The sequence below is a fragment of the Neovison vison genome, chromosome 13 (genome assembly GCF_020171115.1).
Source record: "Neovison vison isolate M4711 chromosome 13, ASM_NN_V1, whole genome shotgun sequence".
In the NCBI taxonomy this organism is placed as follows: Eukaryota; Metazoa; Chordata; class Mammalia; order Carnivora; family Mustelidae; genus Neogale; species Neogale vison.
In genome coordinates this window covers 60,967,161-60,992,842 of record NC_058103.1, presented here as the reverse complement: position 1 = coordinate 60,992,842, position 25,682 = coordinate 60,967,161, and the positions used below count along the sequence as shown (strand labels likewise).

At 40.7% G+C, this 25,682-nt stretch overlaps 1 protein-coding gene across 3 annotated transcripts in view; it reads right to left on the bottom strand.

Annotated features, from left to right (window-relative positions):
- SLC25A21 (solute carrier family 25 member 21) overlaps positions 1-25,682 on the bottom strand; it is a 507,009-nt gene that overhangs the window by 132,787 nt on the left and 348,540 nt on the right. For all 3 annotated transcript variants that reach the window (XR_006381746.1, XM_044231633.1, XM_044231634.1), the window contains one exon: positions 809-892. Coding sequence is in view for 2 of the 3 variants with exons in the window: in XM_044231633.1 (XP_044087568.1) it covers positions 809-892 (84 nt within the window). In the remaining variant the exon portion in view is untranslated. The remainder of the gene's footprint in view (positions 1-808; positions 893-25,682) is intronic.

The following is a 25,682-nucleotide window of genomic DNA, read 5'->3' as shown; positions in this document are numbered from 1 at the left end:
GGCTTTGAGGTCAAACAGACCTGGATTTGAGTCCCAGTTCCATTATATATCAGATATGTGAAAATGACTAATTCCTCTGAGTCTTCATTTGGTTTCTTCATTTGTCCAACTGGAGTGGATTCTAATAGAACCTACCCCACAGAGTCATAAGGAGAATTTCTAGCACACAGTAGAGGCTAAGTATATACTAGTTATAATTATTACTGCTACCATTTCTTACATACTTAATATTTCCAACCAATTCTCTTATGAAAGCAACTTCAAAAAGCAAATCTAATATCCTTTGGAAAATTGTGCCAGAAAGAGTCTTTAACCAAAACTATATATCAAAAACACTTTTAGTTTATATTAAAAAAATTCTGTTTATCTGATCATCTAGTAGATAGGATAACAAGTCTGACACATCAATTTTTGACATAGTTCTGTTTTGACTGAATATTCATAAGTCACAATGCAAATAAGGAACACATTTGGACACTATAGTCAAGAATCAAAATAAAGAACTATTACCTTTAGATAGCTGCTGTTATGAGAACTTTAAAAAAATCTCAATGGCACAAAATAGAAATCATCTTCTAATCAGAAAACTGATTATTAATATCATTTGTGGTAGTTCTTACATATACATACTAAATTTTCAATGCATTATCAGGAAAAACACACCAAAAAGTGGAAAGGCACCCTTTTAAATACTTTTCTCTAATAACAGTAGGAAAACAAGCCATTCAAAATGAGAAAAACGTGCTATGTAATAACATGTCAAATGCCTAAATGAACATAGAGTTCATACACAAAGAACCACACATACCCTTCTATTCGGAAAATCGTTCGAAAGCTGTCTCCCAAGCTTTTATAACTGTTTGGATCAGTTGCACATCTCTGAATCTGGAACCTAGGGAAAAAGAAAAAAATCAACAACAAAAAGATCCAAGTTAAGGATTTTGCCAAATGTCTTTCCCCATTTTTCAGTCTTAGGACACTTAGCCTTTTCAGGTTAACCTAAAATATTCTGGGTTTTGCTATAGAGTCTATTGATTTATTTGCCTTATATAATCTTAACTTTATTTTTGTAGACTTTAAAATTATATTCTTCTGTACTTTAATAGAAACTATAGAAAGAGTTTTTTCATCTGTTTCTTAGCCAGGCAGATGCACCCTGAGGCATGTGTGCGTTTTTCTTTTTATGAAAAGCATACACAGATGTCATAGATTGTTTTACTGTATAATTCAGAAATCTGAAGGTGCATATGAAACAAATAAGTAGCTCTATTTCTTATCTTAATTAGTGCCCCCTTGATGGTAATTTAATACAAAGGTTAAAAATACAGAGCAGCTAATATGGCCTAACTTTGATCATGATTGTGAATTTGGAATTCATCCTGGCAGACAGGAACCTGTGCTTAGAGCAAGAGTTGCAGCTGTGTTGTGGTACAGTTTACAATCCCTACTTCTCCTTCATGATGGAGCAGAGCTGGTCATTACGTTCAGGCTTCCTGAATTTTCACAGAAGCATATAGTTTGGTGCTCAGTAAAAATGTACCACATTTTAGAAAGCAAAGTTCTTTTTTTTCTTCTTCTTTTTGGTTAGGAGCATGCATCTAAGGACTTTGGCCTTTAACATTTGGGAGTTTTCCAACGTGAGGGTCTTAACTTGCTCATCGTGTATTTTTACTCCAGGGTTTGTTTCTAATGAGATTTATGACAAGGACTCTCATTCCTCTACACCCCAGGTGTTCTCCATTTTGGGGTTTCTTTAGTCTCCTTGTGTCTCTTGTGTCTGTGTTGAGACTACTTGTAGTCTCTTTAGTCTACTTGTGTTTAACTCCCTTGTCCCAATTCTGAGCTAAGGCCCTCTGTTCTTCCTTCCACAGTTTTACCAAAAAATTTTAAAAGAACATTTCCAAAAACACCTCTTCTATCGTCTACTTTAAGATGCTTTTCTCAGATTGTTGGATTTATAATACAAACACTTCTACCTCTAAGAATGATGTGTTTTATGGGTTCTAGGCCCCAGGGAATTATGCTGAAAACTGACACATATATCACAGAAAAGAGTGAATATTTTGCTTTGATTGAAGGCAGTTGGGCATATAAAACGAGTATATTATAAAACTGGAAAGTGAGGCTGGATTATATTTGATTTTGTAGGGAGTTGCCGAACATAACCGTGCAGGAGGGTAGCCATTCTGAGAAGAGGAAGTTGAGGATCCCAGCACAGTTCTTCCAGCAGAATGCACACAAATACCTACAAAAATATTTACTGCCTTATTGGGTAGATTGGAATGGGAGTCTGGAGGGCGGAACATCCATGAAGGCTATATAATAATCCTGGTGAAGATAATGCCTGAACATCAGGGGAGGCAACAGGAATGTAAAGAAAGGGGTGAGCTTGTTGGGTAATTCCTTTTCTCTTTAAATATATGCGTGTGTGTGTGTTTTATGATACATTCAACACGATACCTTCTTGATCCTCTTCAACCCATCAAGCAATATTCTACTATTGCCAAAATTTAAAATGTCATAAATGCTCATCTTCACAATGGTTTTGTTCATCAAATTTAAAACTCCACTAGCATGATCATTTTCTGAAGGTTAGTTTTTAGATAAGAACTGTATCTCTAAGATTTGAATTGTACTGAACTCATCAGAAGATCATGGACCAATAAAGCTCACTCATTTAAACTGTTCTGGATCTAGAGGTACATTTGGTGTTGGCATAACCACTGGCCCAGAAGGCTGAGTAAGCAGTTCTGTCTAGAACCAAGAACATGATTTGATGGTCAGGTAGATGGACCATGTTTGGTACTTCTGGACTACTGCATATAGATGAGATAACTTGGTACTTTGACTATAAATGAATTAACACTAAACCCAAAAGAGTACAATGAGAAAACGACATGTACACCTACACAACAAATAACTTGGCATAAAATTTGTTAATACTACAAATAACAAACAGCATAGGGAGTGATTTTCCAAAATATGATGCTGATTCTCGTGCGAAAAAGAATCTCCAACTCTGCATTTCCATATTTGTAAGCTATATTCACTGCTAAGGAAGAAACATTTTTGTACGTTCTTAGTTGGAAGTCCAACATTATTCTCTAACCATTCTTTTATGAAAATAATTTAAAATAGTTTTATATATTATCAAAGTATTACATGGTCGTAGATTTTTCTCATAATATCTGTAAAATTTTCATTAAGTTCACTTACCTCCACCAAATTCCTTTCTAGATACTTTTTCCCCAAATTACCAAGTATTTTTTTAAAATAAATGTCATATGAAATGAGGTCTATAGGTTTTAAAAAAAAGCTCAGAGCATTATCTTCACTATCAAGAGTTGCAATAAATAAGTCAATGAGAACAATAATTTACAATATAAAGAAAAAGATCCACAATGTCAAGTAGCACCGGCACCGAATTGCCCAGGTGTTCATCAGAGGGAGCAATTACTGCTCTCTGCAGAGGGTCAGGAAAGACTTCAGGAAGGAGAAGGGATTTGAGCTGGTCCTGTAGGATTCAGAGGCAAAAAGAGTATGCATTCCAGGTGGGGAAATGAGAGAAACAAAGTCCAGGGAGGAAAAGTTGTCCTTTGAAGAGAAGTGAAGAAAGAGATCCCCCACCATGGCAGCCCCCCATTTTTCCTTCAGGTGTGAAGAAAACCTGCTGTGGCATTCAGTTGCTCAGGGTGCGTGGAGACCTGAGTGGGTGGGGGGAGGAAATTAATGAGATAAAGTTGAAAATCCCAGTAGAGACCATGTGACTTCTTCCTGCTCCTCAGTGGAGTACTTCAGTGAAATCTTCATGGCCATCTCCCAGTGATGGGACTCTGGTCGTAGGAAGGTCAGCAGAGGGACCAAAGCAAGTACATCCCAATGCTCAGAAAAATGATCTTACCCCTCTTCCACTGCTGAAGCTCAAGATGTCGACTTTGTCTATGATGTCTGTGTGCCTGGGTAACACTGAGGCAGGTCTTCCGTCAGCTTACACCAAGACGAATACAGACTAAATATTATTATTTCATAATTATATTATTATTTGAAATTATTATTATATGAAATTATTATTTCATAATTAACTTAATTAACTATATCACCTAACCTTGTATTGGAAGTCTAGGCACTTTATTTGCTATTTTCAATTTCTTTCTTTTTGTAGAATCTGACGGATGCTATTTCTAATCCGCCATTCATTCAGCTACTAAGAGTTCTTGAACACTTAGAGTATGTATCAAGAATTCCACTATTTGGGGTATTACAAAGAAGTAAGACATAATCCTGCCCTTTAGAAGTTTCTAGTTTAGGTGAAGGAACTATGCAAACAGATGATTTCCATATGCAAGTAATGACAGTGTTTCAGAGTATCCAGTGTCAGCCAAGGAGTTTTCCTGGCACTCAGTAAATACCATATTACTCTTCTTGGAGATGATCTCCTATCTATGGTGGACTGTAGCTGACACAAAATTGTACTGTGAAAAGACACTGACGGGAAGAAGGAAAATGTGAAGGCTAACTTTGGGCTAAAGATCTGTGATTACATTTTACCCACACCCCCTAGAACAGGCAACAAGAACAGTGAGTGGAATCCTTAAGGAGTGTTCCACTTAGAAACTGACTGATGAGTGATGCTGTGTTAATTACAAACAGGAGTGGCAACATCAAAATAACATTCCATGAGGAGAGTCCACAAGCTATGCTGTAAAGCAGTGCAAAAGGACGGGCAGGCAGGGTAAATACTAATTCCTCAGTAAAGCCACCCACCATTCTTCACTGGAGGTCTCATTAAGCAGGCTAAAGCAAGCACGTCTGTCTCTTCTACAGCACATCGCTAATACGGCGTGTCTACACGTTGCAGAGAAAGCACATGCAGTATTTAATTCTACTACACATGACTTGTTCGGATCATAGAGTTATCAGTTCTTCTAAGGAATCTGTTTCAAGTTGATATAATTACAGTGCATTTTGGTCAATCATGTAAAACAGCAATTTCCTTCTTCCTCTCCACTCATTTCAGCAACTTAAAAGGTTTCTCTCTTGGATTGAAGCTTTACGTCAGCATTATTCCAAGCTGCATTCTGGGCTAACAAATTCTTTCTATGCCCGGGGAGACAATCTTCCAGTTACGTAATATAACTCTTTGTAAAATTACCCAGGCAAAGCCACACTACTCTTGATTGTATTTAGAAGAAAAGGTTGGACCTTTCCATTGTCCTAATAAAAGCAGCTTAGACACATCTGGAATCTCCATCTGAGAAACTTCTCTTATTAGAATGAAAACATGCTGCCAAACTGGCAAACAGGACAGGGGAGTAACACTCGAGAAGCATTCAGTGCCTGACATGCAATCAGGATGAACCACAAAGACATGTGGCTCAAACCCTCCATACGCCTCATTGCCTGGGAGGCAGCAAGCCTGTCTGCTGGGGTTCCAGGGAGCACAGTCGGACACACTCCTCTGAGCGGTGGGAACAGCCCTATCATCCACCATGCCATAAACATGAAGTGAGTTACTGTGGTAACCCACCAGGGCAAAGAAGGGCTGCTCAATGTTCACAAACAAATGTACAAGCGTATTTTTAAAAGCCGAAGAATGTTCTCACTCACTAAACTATTTATTTTTCTCGGAATGGGTTGAGAACCATTACTGCAGCGTTTCCCACTGGCTTCATTGTGTGCTTAGCCAGGGATACCCACTTTCAGACTAGTCTGCTGCTGATTTTCTGCACAGCTAGGAACGCCAGGTTAGGCATTCAGCTGGTCTGGGTGCTTCCTAAGACACGGTCATAAAAAAGATCTGTCTTTAAGAAATAAAATGACTTTACTTGCCTTAAATGCTGTAGGACAAGGTTGTTCGAAAATTTCAAAATCTCAAATTTCTGTGGTGCCTTTGTTTGCAAAGTAATTTTTTTAATCTATCATCTTTTAAAAAAAGATTTTATGTATTTATTTGACAGAGAGAGAGACAGTGAGAGACGGAACATAAGTAGGGAGAGTGGGAGAGGGAGAAGCGGGTTTCCTGTTGATCAGGGAGCCTGATGCGGGGTTTGATCCCCGAACTCTGGGATCATGACCTGAGCGGAAGGAAGATGCTCAATGACTGAGCCACCCAGACGCCCCTTATCTTTCATCTTAAAGAAATACTGATGGCTGATGGCATCTGTCCCGGGGAGAGGAGGCTTCAGGTCACACACATACAGGTACACGTATATGCATATATATGTGTGTATATGTAATTTATAGTGTATTTGTATGAAGGGTGGCAGTTGAGTTGCAAAGAGTCAGATTGAGGTAGATGATGACATTTGTCTTGGAGCTATGTTCACATAGCACACACTCTGCTTTTTAGTTCGACCATACGATTGTTTGTGGTGCTTTAGGGTAGGGAATTGATGGGAGATTAGGAAGGGGGTGAGAGCCATCAGAACCATCCCTTTGGTCCTGCCATTGACCCTGAGCAGAGCAGTGAGCGGGTGAAGTTTAGCTCTAGCAACATCTCCAGGCCATTTTCAAGTTCAACAATATTCTTGTGCTCTCTGCTACCTTCCCTTCTTCAACTCCACTCTCAGAAAAGCATTCACACCCTTTATCCTTAATGTAGTTTTTCAACTGAGATGCTGTCTCTCAGATCCTGTCCCCCCTTAAAAGGGATTTCAGCTGTCAGAGGCGAGAGAGAAAGGTGTGTTTTGTTTCAGATGGAGATGCAGGGTACCTACGGCACCAAAGATAGTCCCGAGTGGTACGTATTTCCTGAGTGGGACTGTATGCTACCATCACGCTGTAGGTGACATAAAAATTACACCTTTCTGTCAGAGGTGAGGGATTTGGGGGAAATGAGACACAGACCAGGAGCCACCAGTTACAATTTAAGTGTAGCCACGAACAAGCAGTGAAAACTAGTGAGATTTGTAGCGTAATCCTTCTTGGCCTTTCTCCTCAGCAGTAAAATGGGAGAGGAGATGTTACAGGACACTTTGATTTTGAAGGGACAGTGACACACAGACCTATATTTTATGAGTTGGTTAGCCATAAGAAAGAGGAAGCATTTCATTGTTTTGTAAAGCCCCAAATTCCATATTTTGTAGAGGTGGGAGACAGCTAATAAAAATTGTACACTGACAGTAAGTCGGGATGAATCTAATGAAATCCCTTGCCAAGATCTTTGCAGATGTGGTATGAACCAAGATTATTAGTAATTACCAGAATGTTACACATGCTCCTTAATAAACACTTAAGAAACCCACTAATGAATCAGAGATTAACAGACTAAAGGATAGCAATTACAGAACACATTAAAAGGATAACTATAGGAAGATTAAGTAAAGATTTTAATTCACCATAATCAGCCCATCTTACTGAAATAAGATGTTTCTCTTATGGAGTATGTTTGCTTTCTTACTGGTTGGTTGAGCGTGGCCAAAGTCACACCAAACATGTGAAGACATGTATGAGGTTTTGAAATTTAGTTGTCCACACCTAAACCTTACAATCTTTGGGAAAAGACCCAAGGGAGCACATCTTGAGAAAAATTCCCACCATGTCTATTTGTTTCCTGTACTCTGAAAAATCACCTTCCACTGAGGCTGCCCCAAGAGAAGAAATATCCGCTTTCCATGAAAGGTTAACCACTGAACTGAAGGGGGATGGGGCCTCTGCATCTGTCATCCTTTCAGAAAGACCACGTCCGACGGTGAGGAGATGAGGCCGCAACTTGGGAGATGATCCCATCAGCTTTCTTTAGAAAGTGCTGGGGAGAAAGGTTTTCTTTGAACATGTCTCAAAAAAAAAATGTTGGCTATGGGTATTCTGTTTTACTTTAGATTAAATATAACAGTAATCCACGAAACACTGCCTTGGCAGTGACCAAGCACGAGAGTCCTTTAATCATGTTGGAAGGGTGCGGTTTACGGTTCTAGACAGATTTCTGCCCCAACATTTCCTGAGATCCTCATCTATACAAGAGGCAAAGTTAAGAGTTCTGGGGACACAAAAGGTAATAAGCCACAGACCTTGTCCTCTAGAATGGAAAAAAAAGGTGGAGCTCGGGGAGATGTTTGTAGTTAATTATAAAATAAGGCAGAATACAAGGGTGCCTGGGTGCCTCAGTCGGTTAAGTATCTGTCTTTGCCTCAGGTTATGATCCCAGGGTCCTGGGCTCCAGCCCAGGGGTGGCTCCCTGCTCAGTGGGGAGTCTGCTTGTTCTGCTCCCTGTGCCCTTACCTACCCCCCTCCACCTGCCGCCCCTCCCCTACTTGTGATTTCTCTCTCTAACAAATAAATAAAATCTTAAAAAAAAATAAGGCAAAAACAAGTGTTAAAGATTCTGGGAACTAGGTTTGTCTGCAATTTAAGCATTGTTTTTGCTTGCTGGGTTCACGACTTAGGCCTGGCATCAATTAGCACCCTAAACTAATGCTAACAAATCCACAAGGGTCATGAGTTTGGCTCTGTCTGTGCAGTGACCACCGACCAAAGTTCAAAAGCTGTGCCCTTATGAATTTGGCTGCTTATCAAAGTATTCTAAAAATTCAGGGAAAAGAAAGATATCTTTCCTGAATGTGCTCAGTCATTGCTCTGAGAGAGCCTCTTTATAAAAGAAATAAAGATCTATGCCTGGTAAAAATGAAGGTTTTTGCCTTTTTAAAGTCTGACTGTCTTTACTAGGTGTAGGTGGGCCGGGCTATGCTTTGGCTTAGTGTTTATGATATTGTAAAGGAGACCAATAAATTTCTCCATGTTATTTTAAAACAGTTTATAATTTGAAGAAATATGTAACCTGGAGTGTTCAGTCAGCCTAGATAATTGCTATAGATAAAGTAACACATCTTGGCAAAGCCACAAAAGCAAGGGAAATCTTCTGTGCCATGTAATTCTGAACACGCTTTTGAACAGAGCCTCAAAAATATTATCTCTCTGAAATATCAGATCAACCCCGATAGCCTGATTATACTTTAAGTAATTTCCTGTGATCCTAGACACGTCTAATTGCGGTCTCCTTTCACAAGCCTGGGAGATTTAAAGTCTGATATTCTGTGACTGTACATTTTACAATTCACACTTTAACTATACACCTAAATATCCTATAAATGGTTCATCGTTTTGCCAAACGCAAGTTTTGCTATGATAAACATTTACCTATGTGTCCCTGACTAGTGTGATGAAATAGATCGAGTTTTGTGCATCTTACACAATTATAAGGCATATGGTATTCCTAGCATGTAGACGCTGTGCAAAATTTGACCTTGTAAGATGAATCATGATAAGACAGTTGATTCTACCGCCTGGCACACGTTCTTCCAGTTGTTTATATTACTTATGGGATAACAGCTAAGAACGCCGACAATATAATTCTAAAATTTATTTTAATGACAATATGCTAGTTAACAAGTCAGAGACAAATGATCATTAGAAATTATAACCTAAATCTAATAATGTTAAACCACAAGCAATAAAACAGGCTAATTGACATGGCTGTATAATTAAAGTGCTCCAAGCATAAACTGGTCTCAATTAAAGAAAAGCCTGACTGGCATGACTCTCCGTATTTTGCTTTGTAAGATACATGTCACAATATAAAATTATGCTTATAATATAATAATATAGGGCTGCCACTTCTTGACTATACATATCTGTGTATGTATGCATGTATTTAACTCAACTTAGTATTTAGCGTCAACAAATGACCAGACGCACCTACCTACATTTTCCCACGTGCGCTGATGTAGGCTGGCCATTACAGTGGTTAATTAGCATGAAATCAAATTATATGTGGGCAGGGAGGGAAGGCGGGATCACAGGTTGGAAAATAACCCACTCGCAAGGTAAGGAGAGTAGAGAGGGTGACATCAACTTTAACAGTCAAATACTAAAATTACCACGGTCCTGACAAATATTGTTTTCAAATATTCCCAGAATAATTAGAGTTTTAAAAAACTTGATCCCTCCCCCCCCCCAAAGTCAGCTATATTCTTTCTCTTTCTGACCCTCCCCACCTACCTCCCTGGGTCAACAGGTTTTCTTAATGAACATTACGGCCTGGCCACAGAGAACCAACAGAATGCCATTCTTACCTGCTCAACTCCATCCAGCTCATTGCCCAGGGTGAGACTGAAGTTCTTGGTTTCCAGCCTCCATAAAAGATTTCCAGAACAGGGAAATCGAAAGCAGTCAAATCTACTAGAATCCTCTTACTGGCCCTGGGAACTGAGCCACTTCACATAAACTAATTATGCACAAGAGACTGTAAGCTGGGGTCCCAGTGAGGGAGAATGTCAGAGAATACAGAGTTTCTAGACACCTAATATACCATTCCATTTTATTTTTACTGATTAAATGTGCCTATTTTATGGTTTATTTAGCACTGATAAGGAAGGATGTTTTTCAACGATGTCAAAGAGAGAAAGATTAGGAGAATGGGTGTTTTTTTTTTGCATTTATAAGCATAAATGCTTATGCTAGAAAGAAATTTGGGGAGTGGAGGTAAGAAACTTGGCAAGTAAGGAAGAAAACATGCTTATGCTTATCGGAGTTGAGGAAAATTTCAAGGGACATTTTTATTTTTATACCAAGATTGACCTCATATGTTACCAAGATTTGGATCAGTTATTATTGATTCCAAATGAGAACAGAGTTTTCAAAAGCATTTTATAGGTGGACAGGGCCCCCAAATGATCAAAACAGTGGTGATCATACTGCTTGCTTATAAATCACTTTCAACTTTGAGAGCATTTTTATTTTTATTTATTTTTAATTTTTTGGGTTAGATTTTATTTATTTATTTGACAGAGAGAGAGAGACACACAGGATACAAGCAGGCAGAGCAGCAGACAGAGGGAGAAGCAGGCTCCCCACGGAGCCCAATGTGGGACCCCAGGAGCCCAGGATCCTGGGATCATGACCTGAGCCAAAGGCAGATGCTTAACTCACTGAGCCACCCAGGTGCCCAAGAGCATTTTTACATATGTGATCTCATCTCAGGATACTCCTCTGTTTCATGGTTCCTTATATTTGTAGGGTAAAAATCACTTGAAAAAGGGAAAAAGAAAAAGTATCAGCTTGGACTAGAAAAGCATCAGACTAGAGGGAATAGGTTTCCTTGAAGTCTCTCCCCTTATTTTTGTCTCTAGGTCAGAGAATGTCCAATAAAATTACTTCTCTAAAACAAAGCTTTTTTCCTTTGTTAAAGAGGGAATAATGTTGCTTGCATGCCACCCAACTGACTTTGAAGTTTATCTCTGGAACTTTGAAAGAAAAATCAGCCCTAAATTAACTGCTCTGGGGAGAGCCAGGTTTCAGAGATGAATTGATTGTGTTAATTTGATTTGATTCCTCATTGTCTGGAGTATAGACTGTGCATGGAGAGGGATCGCTCACAGGGAGGTGGGATGGCCATCTTTACAGAAGAATTTGGGCACAGTCCTAATTGAACAGCAAGACATCATGTGATTCCTCCCAGACCTCTCATTGTAGACAACTGGACTGATACATTTTTGTAAACCAAACCAAACCAAACAAACCCCCCCCCAAACCCCTGACCTTTCTATATTTATTTAACATCTATTCTATGGATTTTATTTCCAAGCCTACTGTCTTCCTGGGGAACACTGTCAAGACCAGTATCAACTAACTCTGTAACTTCCCTCTTTCTCCTCCCTCTCTCTAACTCACTCTCTTTTTCTCAACTATATGCTTGTTATAATGATGAATATTCCAGTATGACAGAAGCCCATGCTCAAGAGAGCTCAGTGGAGGGGCGCCTGGGTGGCTCAGTGGGTTAAAGCCTCTGCCTTCCGCTCAGGTCATGGTCCCAGGGTCCTGGGATCGAGCCCCACATCGGGCTCTCTGCTCAGCAGGGAACCTGCTTCCTTCTCTCTGCCTACCTGTGATCTCTATCTGTCAAACAAATAAATGAAAAAATCTTAAAAACAACAACAACAACAACGAAAGAGAGCCCAGTGGAAGGGTGTGGTTTCATGATTATCATCAAATAACATGTGAAAAATAATAAAAAATCACTTAGAACACTGGCAACACAAGAGATGCATGAATTATTCCCACCAGGAGCCAGCCAAACTTGGCAACAGAACTCATACAGGAAACTGTTTTACCAACTAACCAAATATTTAATAAAAGACAACTAATATATATTTAGCCAAATTACAGGATAGTAGTTTGATGCATAACAAAGCACTTCAAGACCGTTCATTTAAATTCATAAGATGATGAACTTATTCCAACTAGCAGTTTCTACATAAATAGAAATTTGCATTTTAAAATAATTACCCCCCCCCCCAAAAAAAACTAGCTCTCTATTTTACAAATTAAGACCCAGATTAACTGGATATCTTGGTCAATGTAGGTTCCTTAAAATTTTAAGGACTAAACGTAAGACATTCACTTAAAATGAGACCCATGTTGAGAAACCTACAGTGAACATATAATGTCGGGGACCGCCTCCGGCCGGGAAAGTCCCCGCCATTACAAGATGGCGCTTGGCTCACTGCCAGCAAAATATGCTGCAAGTAAACAACGAACTTTCTGGTGAAGCTTGCCTAAAGGAGGACATGGTCATTGGCTGTTTCAAATTTAATCAGCATAGTAACAGGACTCTCATCGGCTCTCCCCATTGCTTGGCCCCTTATTGGTCACCTTGTTCACTGATTGGTCATGTAAATGTATATAAGTGTGTAGACTTGTGGAAATAAAGAGAGAGAAGATACATCTGAAACGGGGCTTCTTGTCGTCCTTGCGGGTTGAGGGCGACAAATGGTGCCGAAACCCGGGCGGCCATAGAGCTGGGATTTTCTTAAGGGACAACGATTAAAGTGGTGGGAATCTTGTACAAGACCGCAATAAGAAGCGGGCGGCCATAGAGCCGGGATTTTCTTAAGGGACCACGATTAAAGTGGTGGCAATCTTGTACAAGACCGCAATAAGAAGCGGGCGGCCATAGAGCCGGGATTTTCTTAAGGGACCACGATTAAAGTGGTGGCAATCTTGTACAAGACCGCAATAAGAAGCGGGCGGCCATAGAGCCGGGATTTTCTTAAGGGACCACGATTAAAGTGGTGGCAATCTTGTACAAGACCGCAATAAGAAGCGGGGCGGCCATAGGGCCGGGATTTTATTCCGCGGTAAAGCGGGGAATAAAGGTCGACTGAAGTATATGTGCGTAAAAAGTCAGTGTGTTAGTTAGTGTCTTTAACGTCCGCGTCTGTTGTCTGTGTGTTCATAATGGGATCTGAAGTATCTAAAGTGCGGTTAGAAGGGTCTTTAAAAGACCTGCTGAAAGCCAATGGAACTCCACTAAAAGCAAAAACTGCTCGGGCCTTTTTGAATACAGTGGAAAAGGCGGCTCCATGGTTCCTAGATGAAGGCTTGCTAAACATACCTCAATGGGACCACCTGTGATCCAGGGTTTGGCCCCTGTAAAACCTATTAATGCCTCAGGGCCATATCAACCTTTGCCATTGAGGACCCGGTGCCACAGGCGAGACATTATCATAAGCTGTTCCATGTGAATGCTTTAACTCTTAGCCTCAAATTTAACATAACAAAAGCACAGGCACGGGACATAGTAGTCTCCTGCAGAAACTGCGCGACTTTACTACCTGCACCGTCTTTGGGGGTTAATCCTAAGGGTCTGTTACCTCATCATATATGGCAAATGGATGTCACACATGTTTCAGAATTTGGAAAGTTAAGATATGTTCATGTCTCTGTAGATACCTGCTCTGGAATAATTTTCGCCTCAGTGCATATGGGGGAAAAATCCAGAGATGTTATCGCCCATTGCCTACAGGCTTTCGCGGCATGGGGAAAGCCACGCCAGTTAAAGACAGATAATGGTCCAGCCTACACCTCACAACCCTTTAAAGCCTTCCTACAACAACTTGACATTCACTTGATACATGGAATACCCTATAACCCACAAGGACAGAGTGTTGTGGAGCGTGCGCATCTTACAATAAAAAATGCGATTTATAAACAAAAAGGGGGAATAGGGGACACCTTCAGGTCCCCTAAAGATAAGCTCAACACCATTCTCTTTATTTTGAATTGTTTAACGTTGGACAAAACAGGTAAATCAGCTGCAGACAGACATGCAAGTGCTGCTGCTGCTCCCCCTAAGCCTTTAGTACTTTGGAAGGACATCCTCACAGGAAAGTGGAATGGACCAGATCCAGTGTTAGTATGGAGTAGGGGGTCTGTATGTGTTTTTCCACAGGAAAAAGAGGCTCCAATTTGGATCCCAGAGCGGCTGGTGCGTGCAGCCTTGCCTCTGAACACCAGTCATGATGCTGATGATAACGCTGGGGATGCTACACCTCCTGCGGCAGACTCAAGCCAGAGAGCTGTGAGCAGTGGTTAAAGCATGGCTATATCCTTTACCAGTGACTAACTCTTCTCTCCTATTCCCTCCTCTCCCTTTGATGCATGGCAGGTCTGTAACTTGTTAGGAGCATGTACTGATATCTCAGCAGTGTCCCATGTTAAATGGTGGCAAATTCCTCAACTGTTCCTATAAACAAAATGACTCTAGTACCTTTGAGACAACAGTTAATGTGTCTTGTCCCAATAATATTACTTATCAGCCCACTCCCATATGCGTTCGCCACCATTCCTTTTCCTCGTAACAAATGCTAGCAAGCTGAATGATACGTTGAATTGCACTAAGAATTGCTATCTTTCCCAGTGCTGGAATGTCACGGCCTTCAAGCTGGCTGTGATTATGCGTATCCCTACTCCTGTTCCTATCCCAGTTTTCATTCCAGAGGACAAGTTACCAGTGGTGCTATCCAGAAATAAGAGAGATTTTGGTATCACAGCCGCCATTGTGACAGCATTGGCTATATCTACAGCAGCTGCCACGGCAGCAGCAGTCTCGCTTGCTGCAACTAGACCCACTGCGGAAGCTGTGAACACCCTTGCAGCAGGAACGGCAGCAGCCCTTCAAACACAGACTCAGATCAATGCACATCTGCAAGCAGGAATCCTAATAGTCAACCAGAGAGTGGATTTGGTTCAAGAACAAGTGGACATATTGGGGGCCCTATTGGGACTGGGATGTATAGCACCCTTCCCGGCAATTTGTGTAACTCCCATAGCCTATACAGAATGTTTCCCGACAGCTCTCCCAGTATTTGCAGGGTGCTTGGTCTGACGATTTTCAAAATTTCACACGAGTATGCGTGTGCAACCAACTTCCCTCCCAGAGCTATTTCAAACATTCAGCAATATGTTCCAGTTTACCAAACAATGGGCTGGCACAATTGGTCTTCTTGTCCTCCTCCTGATTGGCATTCTGCTTCTATTCAGAAAAGTTCGCCAATGGAGAACACAGCAGCGAGAGCAGAGCCGAGCTATAGTACAAGCCCTTATGTCAATAGAGGCTGGGACATCTCCCCAGGTATGGCTAAGCATGCTGGATCGGTAGTCAAAGACGGGTAAGATCAGTAGAGAAACATACCAACCTAAGACAGGACAGAGATCATCGATATCTTGTGTCTGATGATGGGTAAGGATGTTTTCTGCTACTGACGACCTAAGACAGGCACGATCTCTGCCATAAAACAAAAAAGGGGGAGATGTCGGGGACCACCTCCGGCCGGGAAAGTCCCCGCCATTACAAGATGGCGCTTGGCTCACTGCCAGCAAAATATGCTGCAAGTAAACAACGAACTTTCTGGTGAAGCTTGCCTAAAGGAGGACATGGTCATTGGCTGTTTCAAATTTAATCAGCATAGTAACAGGACTCTCATTGGCTCTCCCCATTGCTTGGCCCCTTATTGGTCACCTTGTTCACTGATTGGTCATGTAAACGTATATAAGTGTGTAGACTTGTGGAAATAAAGAGAGAGAAGATACATCTGAAACGGGGCTTCTTGTCGTCCTTGAGGGTCGAGGGCGACAATATAAGAGTTAAATGTCCTCCTTCAAACTTCTCCTAGGCTGAGTTCTGATTGTGTCCAATGAAACTCTGCTCATTTTCAGTCAAATAATTATCATGAGTTCCAAGTATGACAATCAGCTTTTTTTTTTTAATGGTTAAGAGAGTAAGTTTAATGCATATTTTACCACAATTAAAAAAAAAAAAGCCTCATTCAATTTAGGGATATGTCACAGCCCTTTCTCCATGTCCCCAAGCTGATCCCGCAAAAACCAGTTTGGTCAGGAGCACCACAGAATGATTAGCTCAAGGGGTGCCTGGGTGGCTCAGTGGGTTAAGCCTCTGCCTTCGGCTCAGGTCACGATCTCAGGGTCCTGGGATCAAGCCCCACATCGGGCTCTCTGCTCAGCGGGGAGCCTGCTCCCCTCTCTCTCTCTGCCTACTTGGGATCTCTCTCTGTCAAATAAACAAATAAAATCTTTAAAAAAAAAAGATTAGCTCAAGAAGATGGTAGTGCTGAAGGAAGGTTTTGGAGGGGGTGGGGTAGGGTGGGGTAGAGGTGAGCCAAGAAAAGGAAAAGTGATTGATGAAAAAAATTTAGTGCAGAAGACTCCTGGAGGACCCTGCACTTGTCTTGCCCCTGGAACACAGCTGGATAGTTATCAAAGTATTCTAAACACCCAAGAAATCAATCAGAGGTCTGAGAGAACAAAACGAAAGGCTACAAGTAATAAAGCGACAGCCTTTCGGAAGGTAGGAGGTGTGGAAGGTCACTTGGAGGAGACACTGCTGAAGATTAGATTTAAACACTGGGAGTTTTAGCTCCTCCCTCCACAAGTAAAACCTTATCATTGAGTAGAGAAGAGCGAAGAAGTGTTCTGGAACAGTGAAATTTATAAAGAATTTATGCCAATAAATATTTGCTGAGTGCCTACTCTGTACAGGGCACTCACATGTTAAGATTGCTCAACTCAGACACTGACCCTGTTACAGAAGTTTGCATTCCAGGGGCGCCTGGGTGGCTCAGTCAGTTGAGCATCCGACTCTTGGTTTCGGCTCAGGTCACGATCTCAGGGTCGTGAGACTAAGCCTGGCATCCGGCTGCATGCTAAGCTGGAGTCTGCTTAGGTTTCTCTCTCCTTCTCCCTCTGCTCCCCACCCCTCTTTGCGCACACACACACACACACTCTCTCTCTCTCTCTCTCTCTCTCTCTCTCTCTCTCCCTGAAACAAATAAATAAATCTTTTTAAAAAAGGAGTTTTCATTCTAATAGGAGACCAACATGTGGCATGAAAACATGAATAACAGGCAAGTCTTACTAGATTTGTCATATTCTTGCTTCCCCCCCTTAAATAGGACCCAGGAAACCCAACATAGCATATTCGCAGTGCCTGGGGTTAGTGGGGGCCTTCTGGATGGGAATTAGCCTTTTGTGCTGTGACACTGTTCAAGCCTCCCTAAACGAATGGCCTCACAGTGCTTTTCTGGCTCTTTGTTTTCTCTCTTTGGGTTTGTTCTATCCCTCATTGCCAAGCAATGAGCTATCTTCTCTTGCACATCACCGTGTCTGCCTCAAAGCCACTCTCCCTGATTCCATCTCCTCCTTCCCCTTTTCTCTCCTGCATTCCTTCCGTGACCTTTCACTCACCGCTTAAAACCAGCAGTGAATGAAGGACGAGATGACTCAGCTTGGTCATGGCTCTTAGTGAGGGCTGCAGGGGCCATGCCGTGAGTCATGTCCATGAGCATCAGGGCCTGGCTCTTGTAACATCTATTCTGGCTGTTCAGAGACCATTTTCTGCATGTGTTTTGTTTCTCAGTTCCGCGCCAGAGCTGAGGTTCTGAGATAAGTGGGCCTCTGGCTGAGTTTTGATTTTCCCTGAGAATGGGCTGTCCTGAGAGGAGAGAAGGGGCAGAGAGTCTCCATGTTCCTCTAATATCCTCTTCCCTAGGCTCTGTGGTCATGCTCAGGTAGAGGACCCCAGGCAGGGACAGGCTCTCCGGCTCTTAGGAAGACAGTCCTGCCACCACGCGTTCCTATCCCTTTGAGATCCGTCCACTCCATGGCTTTAACAAAGCGTCCCATCACTCCTAGGCGCCGAAGAACTAATTTATAACTTACAATCAGGATGATAAGAATGACACACAGCACAGCTGATGCCAGCCATAATGATTCCCTCATCCTGTTCCCCTATTTGTTTTATGGGTTCTGTTCCTGTTTGTTTCTTCCAATAAAGTGCCCTTCCTTTTTCTTGGTATGTTTTCCATTTTTGCATTATGAACCATGCGGTGTCTGTTATTTAGATTCTCACAAACGCATGTTTAGTTTGAAAATTTGAGGAAAATATTCTTTTGAAAAAAACCTATATTTTTCTGAATTCTGACCAAATCACTGTGGTTTTCTCTTGGCGCTGAGGATATTGCGCTACTCCTTTTGGGAGAGAGAAGAGACAGAAATATAGAAGAGGAAAGAAGAAAGAAAGAAAGAGAGGGAGGGGGGAGGGAGAGAGAGAAAGAGGACGGAAGAAGAAAGAATAAAAGAAGGAAGGAAAGAGAATGAAAAGAAAGGAAGACTGAAAGAAGGAGAAAGAACCACTGCAAAGGATTCTACTTCCCAGTACAAACACTTTTGGAACTGCTAAGGCCACTCTTCATTCATGTGTGTTAGGTCAAATTCTGGCAGAAAACACAAGACAGCTGCAATTCCATACTTTGAAATGTCTATTAAAAAATCTTGATATAATTTATAAAATAGTTGGCAGATATTCCCTGTTTTTTTTTCTCATTCCCTTGAATGTAGACAACTTTTGGAATAAAGGAAGGGGAGAAATGAGTATTTTCAATGGTGAAGTCAGTATATTCACAACATTAAAAATGTGATGCCAAGAGACCTTTTGGCAATGAAGATTGGTTTGGGTGTGTATATATTTTTAGCAATATTACTTGTGTCAGATTCAGTTTCAGCTAACTATCAGGAGAAGTAAAAAGCTGTACAATTTCTGAAAGTTTGTAGGACCAAAGACAAAAATTTACCACAGAAAAATAAATACACAATGGAACACGCTGCACTTTTAGATACAAATAAGATAAAGAAAATTTTCTTAAAAATCTCAAGTTTAAACATGCTAGAAATTTAAAGGCATAAACAGATGGCCTTTTATGATATTGCAACACCAATCCTAACCGAACATGGTTTCATCAAGGACTTTGGCTGCTAGAACTGACGTGTCTCAAAGTAACTCACATCAAGGAGGAAGTGGTTATTACAGACACCGCGTGTGACAAAATAGTGTAATGAGGTCTCCTGGCAACCGTGACCGAGACAGGGAAATCCATCAGGGATTGTGGTGGAAGCGATAAGCAGCCCACGAAAACCTTCTGCTCCCTTTTTCATTGTGCGAAGTTTATTTGGGGAGATATCTACATAGTCAGATAGTAAGTACATCCCTAGTGCCCTGTACATCATGTGACTAGTTTTTTTTTTAATGGAATCAAAGTGATGTAACGTGTCACTTTCAGACTGAGATTCTTATGAGTGGGACTTCTTCCTTCTCTCTCCTGTCTCACCCAATGTACTTGGCAAGACGCATCTTAACATCAACACTAGTTACACCTGACATCTGTCTCACCTGCAAGAAGGAAGCAGAGGACTCTGAAGCTGTAGTGGGTGGGTACATGGCCACAAGATGGGAGGAGCCTGGATCCATCTCACACACACTTTCTTGGGATAAACCCTGACATCAGGGATTTACTTGTTACTGCAAGTAGATTTGCCTTAACTGATCCAAGAACCAACCTTGTACCATGTCTCTGTTTCTCTCTGTATGTCCTCTCTGTAGACCGGTTCCTTCTGGTTAATCATGTTTCCTGCTCCCCAACAGCCTGCATTGACTTTGATAAAGGTATCCAGCCATTGTTTCATACGACACAGACCTGGTGCCCACCACTAACGCCTTTCTGCCACTACACATACCAAATCTCTTTCGTTTGCTCCTCCTGACACACTCTCCACCCTCTTCCTTCCTGTTTGTTGCCCTGAGAGGTGATCCAAATTGATTACATCAAAGAATCCTATGTTCTCTGTCTTCCAGTTGGATCTGGTCAATGAGAAGCCCCGGCAGGTGACAGGAGGAAGGGAGGAAGATGAATTTGGGGTATTTATTTGTCTGGTTCCTTCCTGTGAGGTTTCCTCAGGCTTGTCTCTGTCAACAGAAGTTCCCTGCTCCTCTCAGGAAGCCCTCTCTTCACGACTTTCGTCTTTCAAGTTTTTGTAACCTTTCCCTTCACGCATGTCTTTGAGCTTAGAGATAGTGACAGCTTTACCTCCTGCTGTCACTGCCACTGATAGCCTCAGGATCCTGAGTTCTTCCTGATGATTTCTTTATACCTTGCCCATACTTTTTTTGTGAATCCATTTATTTATTTATTCATTTATTTAAAAAAATATTTTATTTATTTATTTGACAGTCAGAGATCACAAGCAGGCAGAGAGAGCGGGGGAGCGGGTTAAGCAGGCTCCCTGCCGAGCAGAGAGCCCAATGCGGGGTTTGATCCCAGGACCCGGGGATCAGGACCTGAGACTGAGTTGAAGGCAGAGGCTTTAACCCACTGAGTCACCCAGGCACCCCGTGAATCCATTTAAAAACCGCTTCTAGTCATCCTAATTTGAGAGAACTACTTGTCTCCCTTTCACTGCAAAATCATATCCCAGTTAAAATTCTCTAAGAGTCAGTTGTCTACCACTGGCTCTCTTAGCCATGTCCATGGGATAGAGTTATTCTGCAAACATGGCCTCAAGCCCACACCTGCAGCAAAGCCTGTGAGTGGCGGCAACATGCAGAGAAAGAGGAAGTTTGCAGGCATCTCAAAACTTGTCTATCAAACAATACATCTTCATATCTTCTAAAGTTTTCTTTTTTTTTCACTCCTGCTTTTAGCCAATTGCCATAATCTCTGTTGTATTTTTTTCCTCTAGTGTTCTGCCTTATCACAGACAGAGCACATCATTACTTTTTATAGGATCGTATATTGTAAACAGTGTCATTTCCCAGGATGCCATTTAGAATCCAAGCCTTTAGATTTCAAAATGGAAAAGTTTATAAAAACAAAATAGGAGGGGCGCCCGGGTGACTCAGTCACTAAATGTCTGCCTTCAGCCCAGGTCATGATCCCAGGGTCCTGCAATCGAGCCCCGCATCAGGTTTCCTGCCCAGCAGGAGGCCTGCTTCTCCCTCTCCCACTCCCCTGCTTGTGTTCCCTCTCTCAATCTCTCTCTCTGTCAAATAAACAAATAAATAAAATCTATCTTAAAAAAAAAACAAAAAACAAAAAACAAAATAGGAGAAAGAAGTAGAAATAACCATAGACTCGTGTTATTGCTATGTTATTTTTTAGGTAGAGAAACATCTTTGTACCAGCCGGGATATGCCATGGATATGTCATGATATTTGCATCCAAAGAGCTCATCAATTTTCTCTTGGACTTTTTTTTTTTTTGTATGATTCACATTCTTTTTGCTGCCATTGGTATCTAGCAAAAGATGCTACACAGGCACACAATGGAATCAGGAATTATTATCATACCAAATATCTCAACACTTTCATTCAATGTAAAAAGTGCCTTACACGATAGGGTGGCTGGCTGATGGACACTGGGGAGGGTATGGGCTATGGTGAATGCTGTGAATTGTGTAAGGCTGATGAATCACAGACTGTACCCCTGAAACAAATAATACATTATATGTTAATAAAAAATGTTTTTAAAAAGTGCCTTACACTTGGGGAACCAAGCGGTGTTAAAAAAGTACCTAACTTAAGGCACTATAAAAATCGTGTGAATATCCAGTGGGTTAAGCCTCTGCCTTCGGCTCAGGTCATGATCTCAGGGTCCTGGGATCGAGTCCCGCGTCGGGCTCTCTGCTCAGCGAGGAGCCTGCTTCCCTATCTCTCTCTCTCTGCCTGCCTCTCCATCTACTTGTAATTTCTCTCTGTCAAATTAATAAATAAAATCTTAAAAAAAAAAAAGAATCCAAACATTACATTTTAAGGGTTTATTTATTTATTTTTTAAATTTTATTTATGTATTTGACAAAGAGAGCAAGAGAGCACAAGCAGGGCAAGGAGCCGCAGGAGAAGCAGGCTCCCCACTGAGCAAGGAACCCAACACAGGACTTGATTCTAGGACACTGGGATCATGACCTGAGCCAAATGCAGACGCTTAATTGACTGAGCCACCCAGGCGCCCTGCATTTATATTTTTCTAAATATTTTATTTTAAGTCTTTGGTAGTACCAATTGTATCCTTTCTCTTATTTCAGGAAAAGGGAAACTAAAAAGCACTCACCTGCCTCCCCTGGGAGAAGATGAAATGGAAGAAAATACATTTTTCATTCTACTTAAAGTCACAGGTTTTATATAAATTGAAACAAGGCTAATATTGCAAGATAGTTATTTTACCAACTTAACATATTCTTAAGGAATATCATTATCACCGCCCTTCACCATACATAGGAAATCCATATCATCTGCTCCTTGATACCCCACATCATCAATTTCATGATTGGGATATAAGCAAAAGCTTAGATTTACTAGGACTTCATAATGGGATTCAAAGCAGGAGATGGTTATCTGTTTTCAAAAGTCATAGATTGACCATATAGACACAGCACCGCCCACCTCCTGGAACCGCCCGGCACACACACATACACGCACACACACACGCATAGCTAAAACCAGGGAAATCAGCTTAGAAATTAGTCCACCATGAAAGCATTTTATTTACACTGGTTTCTAGTGCATATATAAAAAGTAGATTATCTTTAGGTTATCATAGTTCTTCTAAAGAGGAACTACCTACAAAGAAACCATTAAAATAGCACTACTGTTTAAGTAAACTCCTCAAAGGCCTAAATTTGTACCATCTAGTATGGAAACCACTAGTCACATGTGGCTTTGGAGCAGTTGAGATGTGCCTGGTGCAACTGAGGAAACAAACTTTTTTAATTTAACTCACTTTAGATTTAAATTTAAGAGCCAAAGAACTGTAAAACATTTTTCCATTAAATATCACTTCGCTGTTTTCCTAGGACTACACTACCTGCTGCATCCCACAGATGTTTTGTAGCAAGCATGTACTTTTTACTTTCTATTATGTGGCTAAGAGCAAATTGCAAACTATGTGTATGTCTCACGTTATATTTCAATTGGAACGTTCTGGCTTAAAAACTAAGATCTGAGGCTGAAATAAGTATATATATATGTGTGTGTGTGTGTGTGTGTGTGTGTATTTTGCATATGGTTTCCCCGTCATATATGTGGCATTATCAGAGTTTGTGGGGAAACATCTCTAATAAACAGAGTAATCCAAGAGTTAGGAAACCATCCTGAATTTCAAATTCAGGTCCCCTCCTATAAGCTTAGTGTTACTTATTGCATAGCCTCATTATTTCATTGTTTATATAGGTTTAAAATAAAAGAAGTTTCATCCCAAGATAACCTTTAATCAGTTTTGAACTGATAAAAGATGAAACTATCTCTTTGATGCTCCTTGAACAATCTTTTATAAGATGCATCAACTTAGAATGAAGCCAGAGTGCCTGTAAGGCAGACAAAAATGTTTTCTGGGAAATCCAAAATGGAATCTACTGGATTAAATTCCAAACCAAATTAGGAACATTGAAAAGTCTCTTAAATACACAATGTTCTTTTCCTTCAAGCTATTTGAGAGTTGCAGCTGAAGAAACCCGTGTGATCTTTTCCAAGTACAAAATATGAGGAAGATCAATACATAGATACGCAGAAGGCCTTTCTGTGCTTGTGTCTTTTGCTAGTTTGATAAAACTAGCAATTAAGTAGTATCTTCCAAACAGAAGGGATCATCGGTATCATCTTAAAGAAAATCAAATCTCTTGCTGGAAAACAGAAAGAGCCAGTTCTCCTCAGGACACTGTTGTAGAGAGGCTGGACCTGTTTATGGAGAGACAGTGACTTGAAAATCACCAGTGTGTAATGAAAATTAAAAAGTGCTTTCTTCTTCCACATCAACCTAATGACTCTATGAAATAATATACATATCTCCATTATAATGAGTCCCAACAATGATTTGAGATCTTCTAATTTAAATGGTATGTCCTTTTGTTTTTCCTTAGATAGGACAAGAGACAAAAACTGGAAAGTTTGGGTCATATGGATCATGGCAGCACTGCTATGTCTGGAATTTTCTTATAAATATCCTATTGCTCTGAGCCTCACAGTCCTGGCTAAAACAGCAGGGATAATCTCATTTGCACTTTTATAGTTGTAGAGGGATTTTCAAGAGCTAAAACAATTTTCTAGAATATTCCGTATTAACGAATCCAAAGTGTGATCATTACACCTTTTCATGCTTTCCCGTGAGCTGACAATTTGGAAGTAATTAAAACAACAACAACAACAACAACAAAATCGTAAACAACAACAACAGGAGGGCATTGTTGGGTACTTAAAAGAAATCTACTCTGCAACAGGATTTTACTGCATGTTTGCAGCTTTATGCCTCTTTAAGATTATTTTTTCAAACACTATAAATGACTATTTGTACACTTGTGTCCCTTTTGAAAATCAGCACTTCAAAGGAATGTCTTTGGCATTGCACAATAATTAAGTAAATCTCAGAGACAAAGTGGATGTGACCCTTTCTTGTGCCATTAAACAATAGAGACCTTTTTATCAAAATCTACTTTTACTTATGTTACAAATGTTCATTGTTTGCCAGCATTTGAATAACTTCAGTTTTCTTAAAATTGGGAAAATACGAATATTTCATCAAAATGTAAAACTTCCATATAAGTCCATTAAAGTAAATTTTTCAAGCCATCTATAAATTCTATAGAAAACTATACCAGGCAGGCATAAGAATACTAAAAAACATGACATGCCAGGAAGTTTAAAACTCAGAGTCAGTGAGAAGGGAATTCAAAGTAAATATACAATACTATTAAAATAAATGTTATACACACACACAGAGAAAATAAATAAACGCTTAAAGGAGAGAGGATATACAAATTGAGTTGACGGATTGGAGACTAGATGGGGTTAAATGGAGAAAACTTATCTGAAGCAGTTAACTTGGGATGCCAGGAAGGACGGTTCTGGAGCAGTGAGCAGAGTGTTTTCATGGCTGGATGGGAAGCTAAGCCAGCACAGAAAAGAGTCTTGTTAGAGAGTTTTAAAAGGAGATATGTGTATATCACCGAGGGCTGATAAAACCTTTTCCTAAGGAGTAAACATATGATTTTTGAAAGCTTAGGAGGACTGTTATAGAAGTTCAGGGAAAAAAGGCACATATAAAGTCGAAAGGAAGTAAGTACCTGAACAATAAGCAGAAGTGAGTGTAAATTATCCAATAGTCGATTTGTAATCTATTTAGGAAAGGGCATCGGCATCCACCGAACTTGGCTCTGCAAAGGGACAATTGTGCCAGACCATTTTAATTTCCTCCCACAGAAGAGTGACAGGCAATGTCAACGGACAGGAAGCAATAGTTAAAAAGGATGTTAAAATAGGCCAGGCATGAGAGAACCGAAATCTGGAACACAAATCTGGTAAAGGCGTCTGGCAAGGTAGGGATACACATAGGTAGAGACAGACCTAGATTCAAATCCTGAGTCTACTGCATGAACTTGGACAGAAAATTTAAATCTTTCTGTTTATCTGGAAAAGTGATACCAACCCTTGCCATCTGCAGCGAGGAATAAATAAGACAAAGTGCTTGGTACCTATATTTCCCAGTAAATATTGGCTTCCTTCTCCCCTT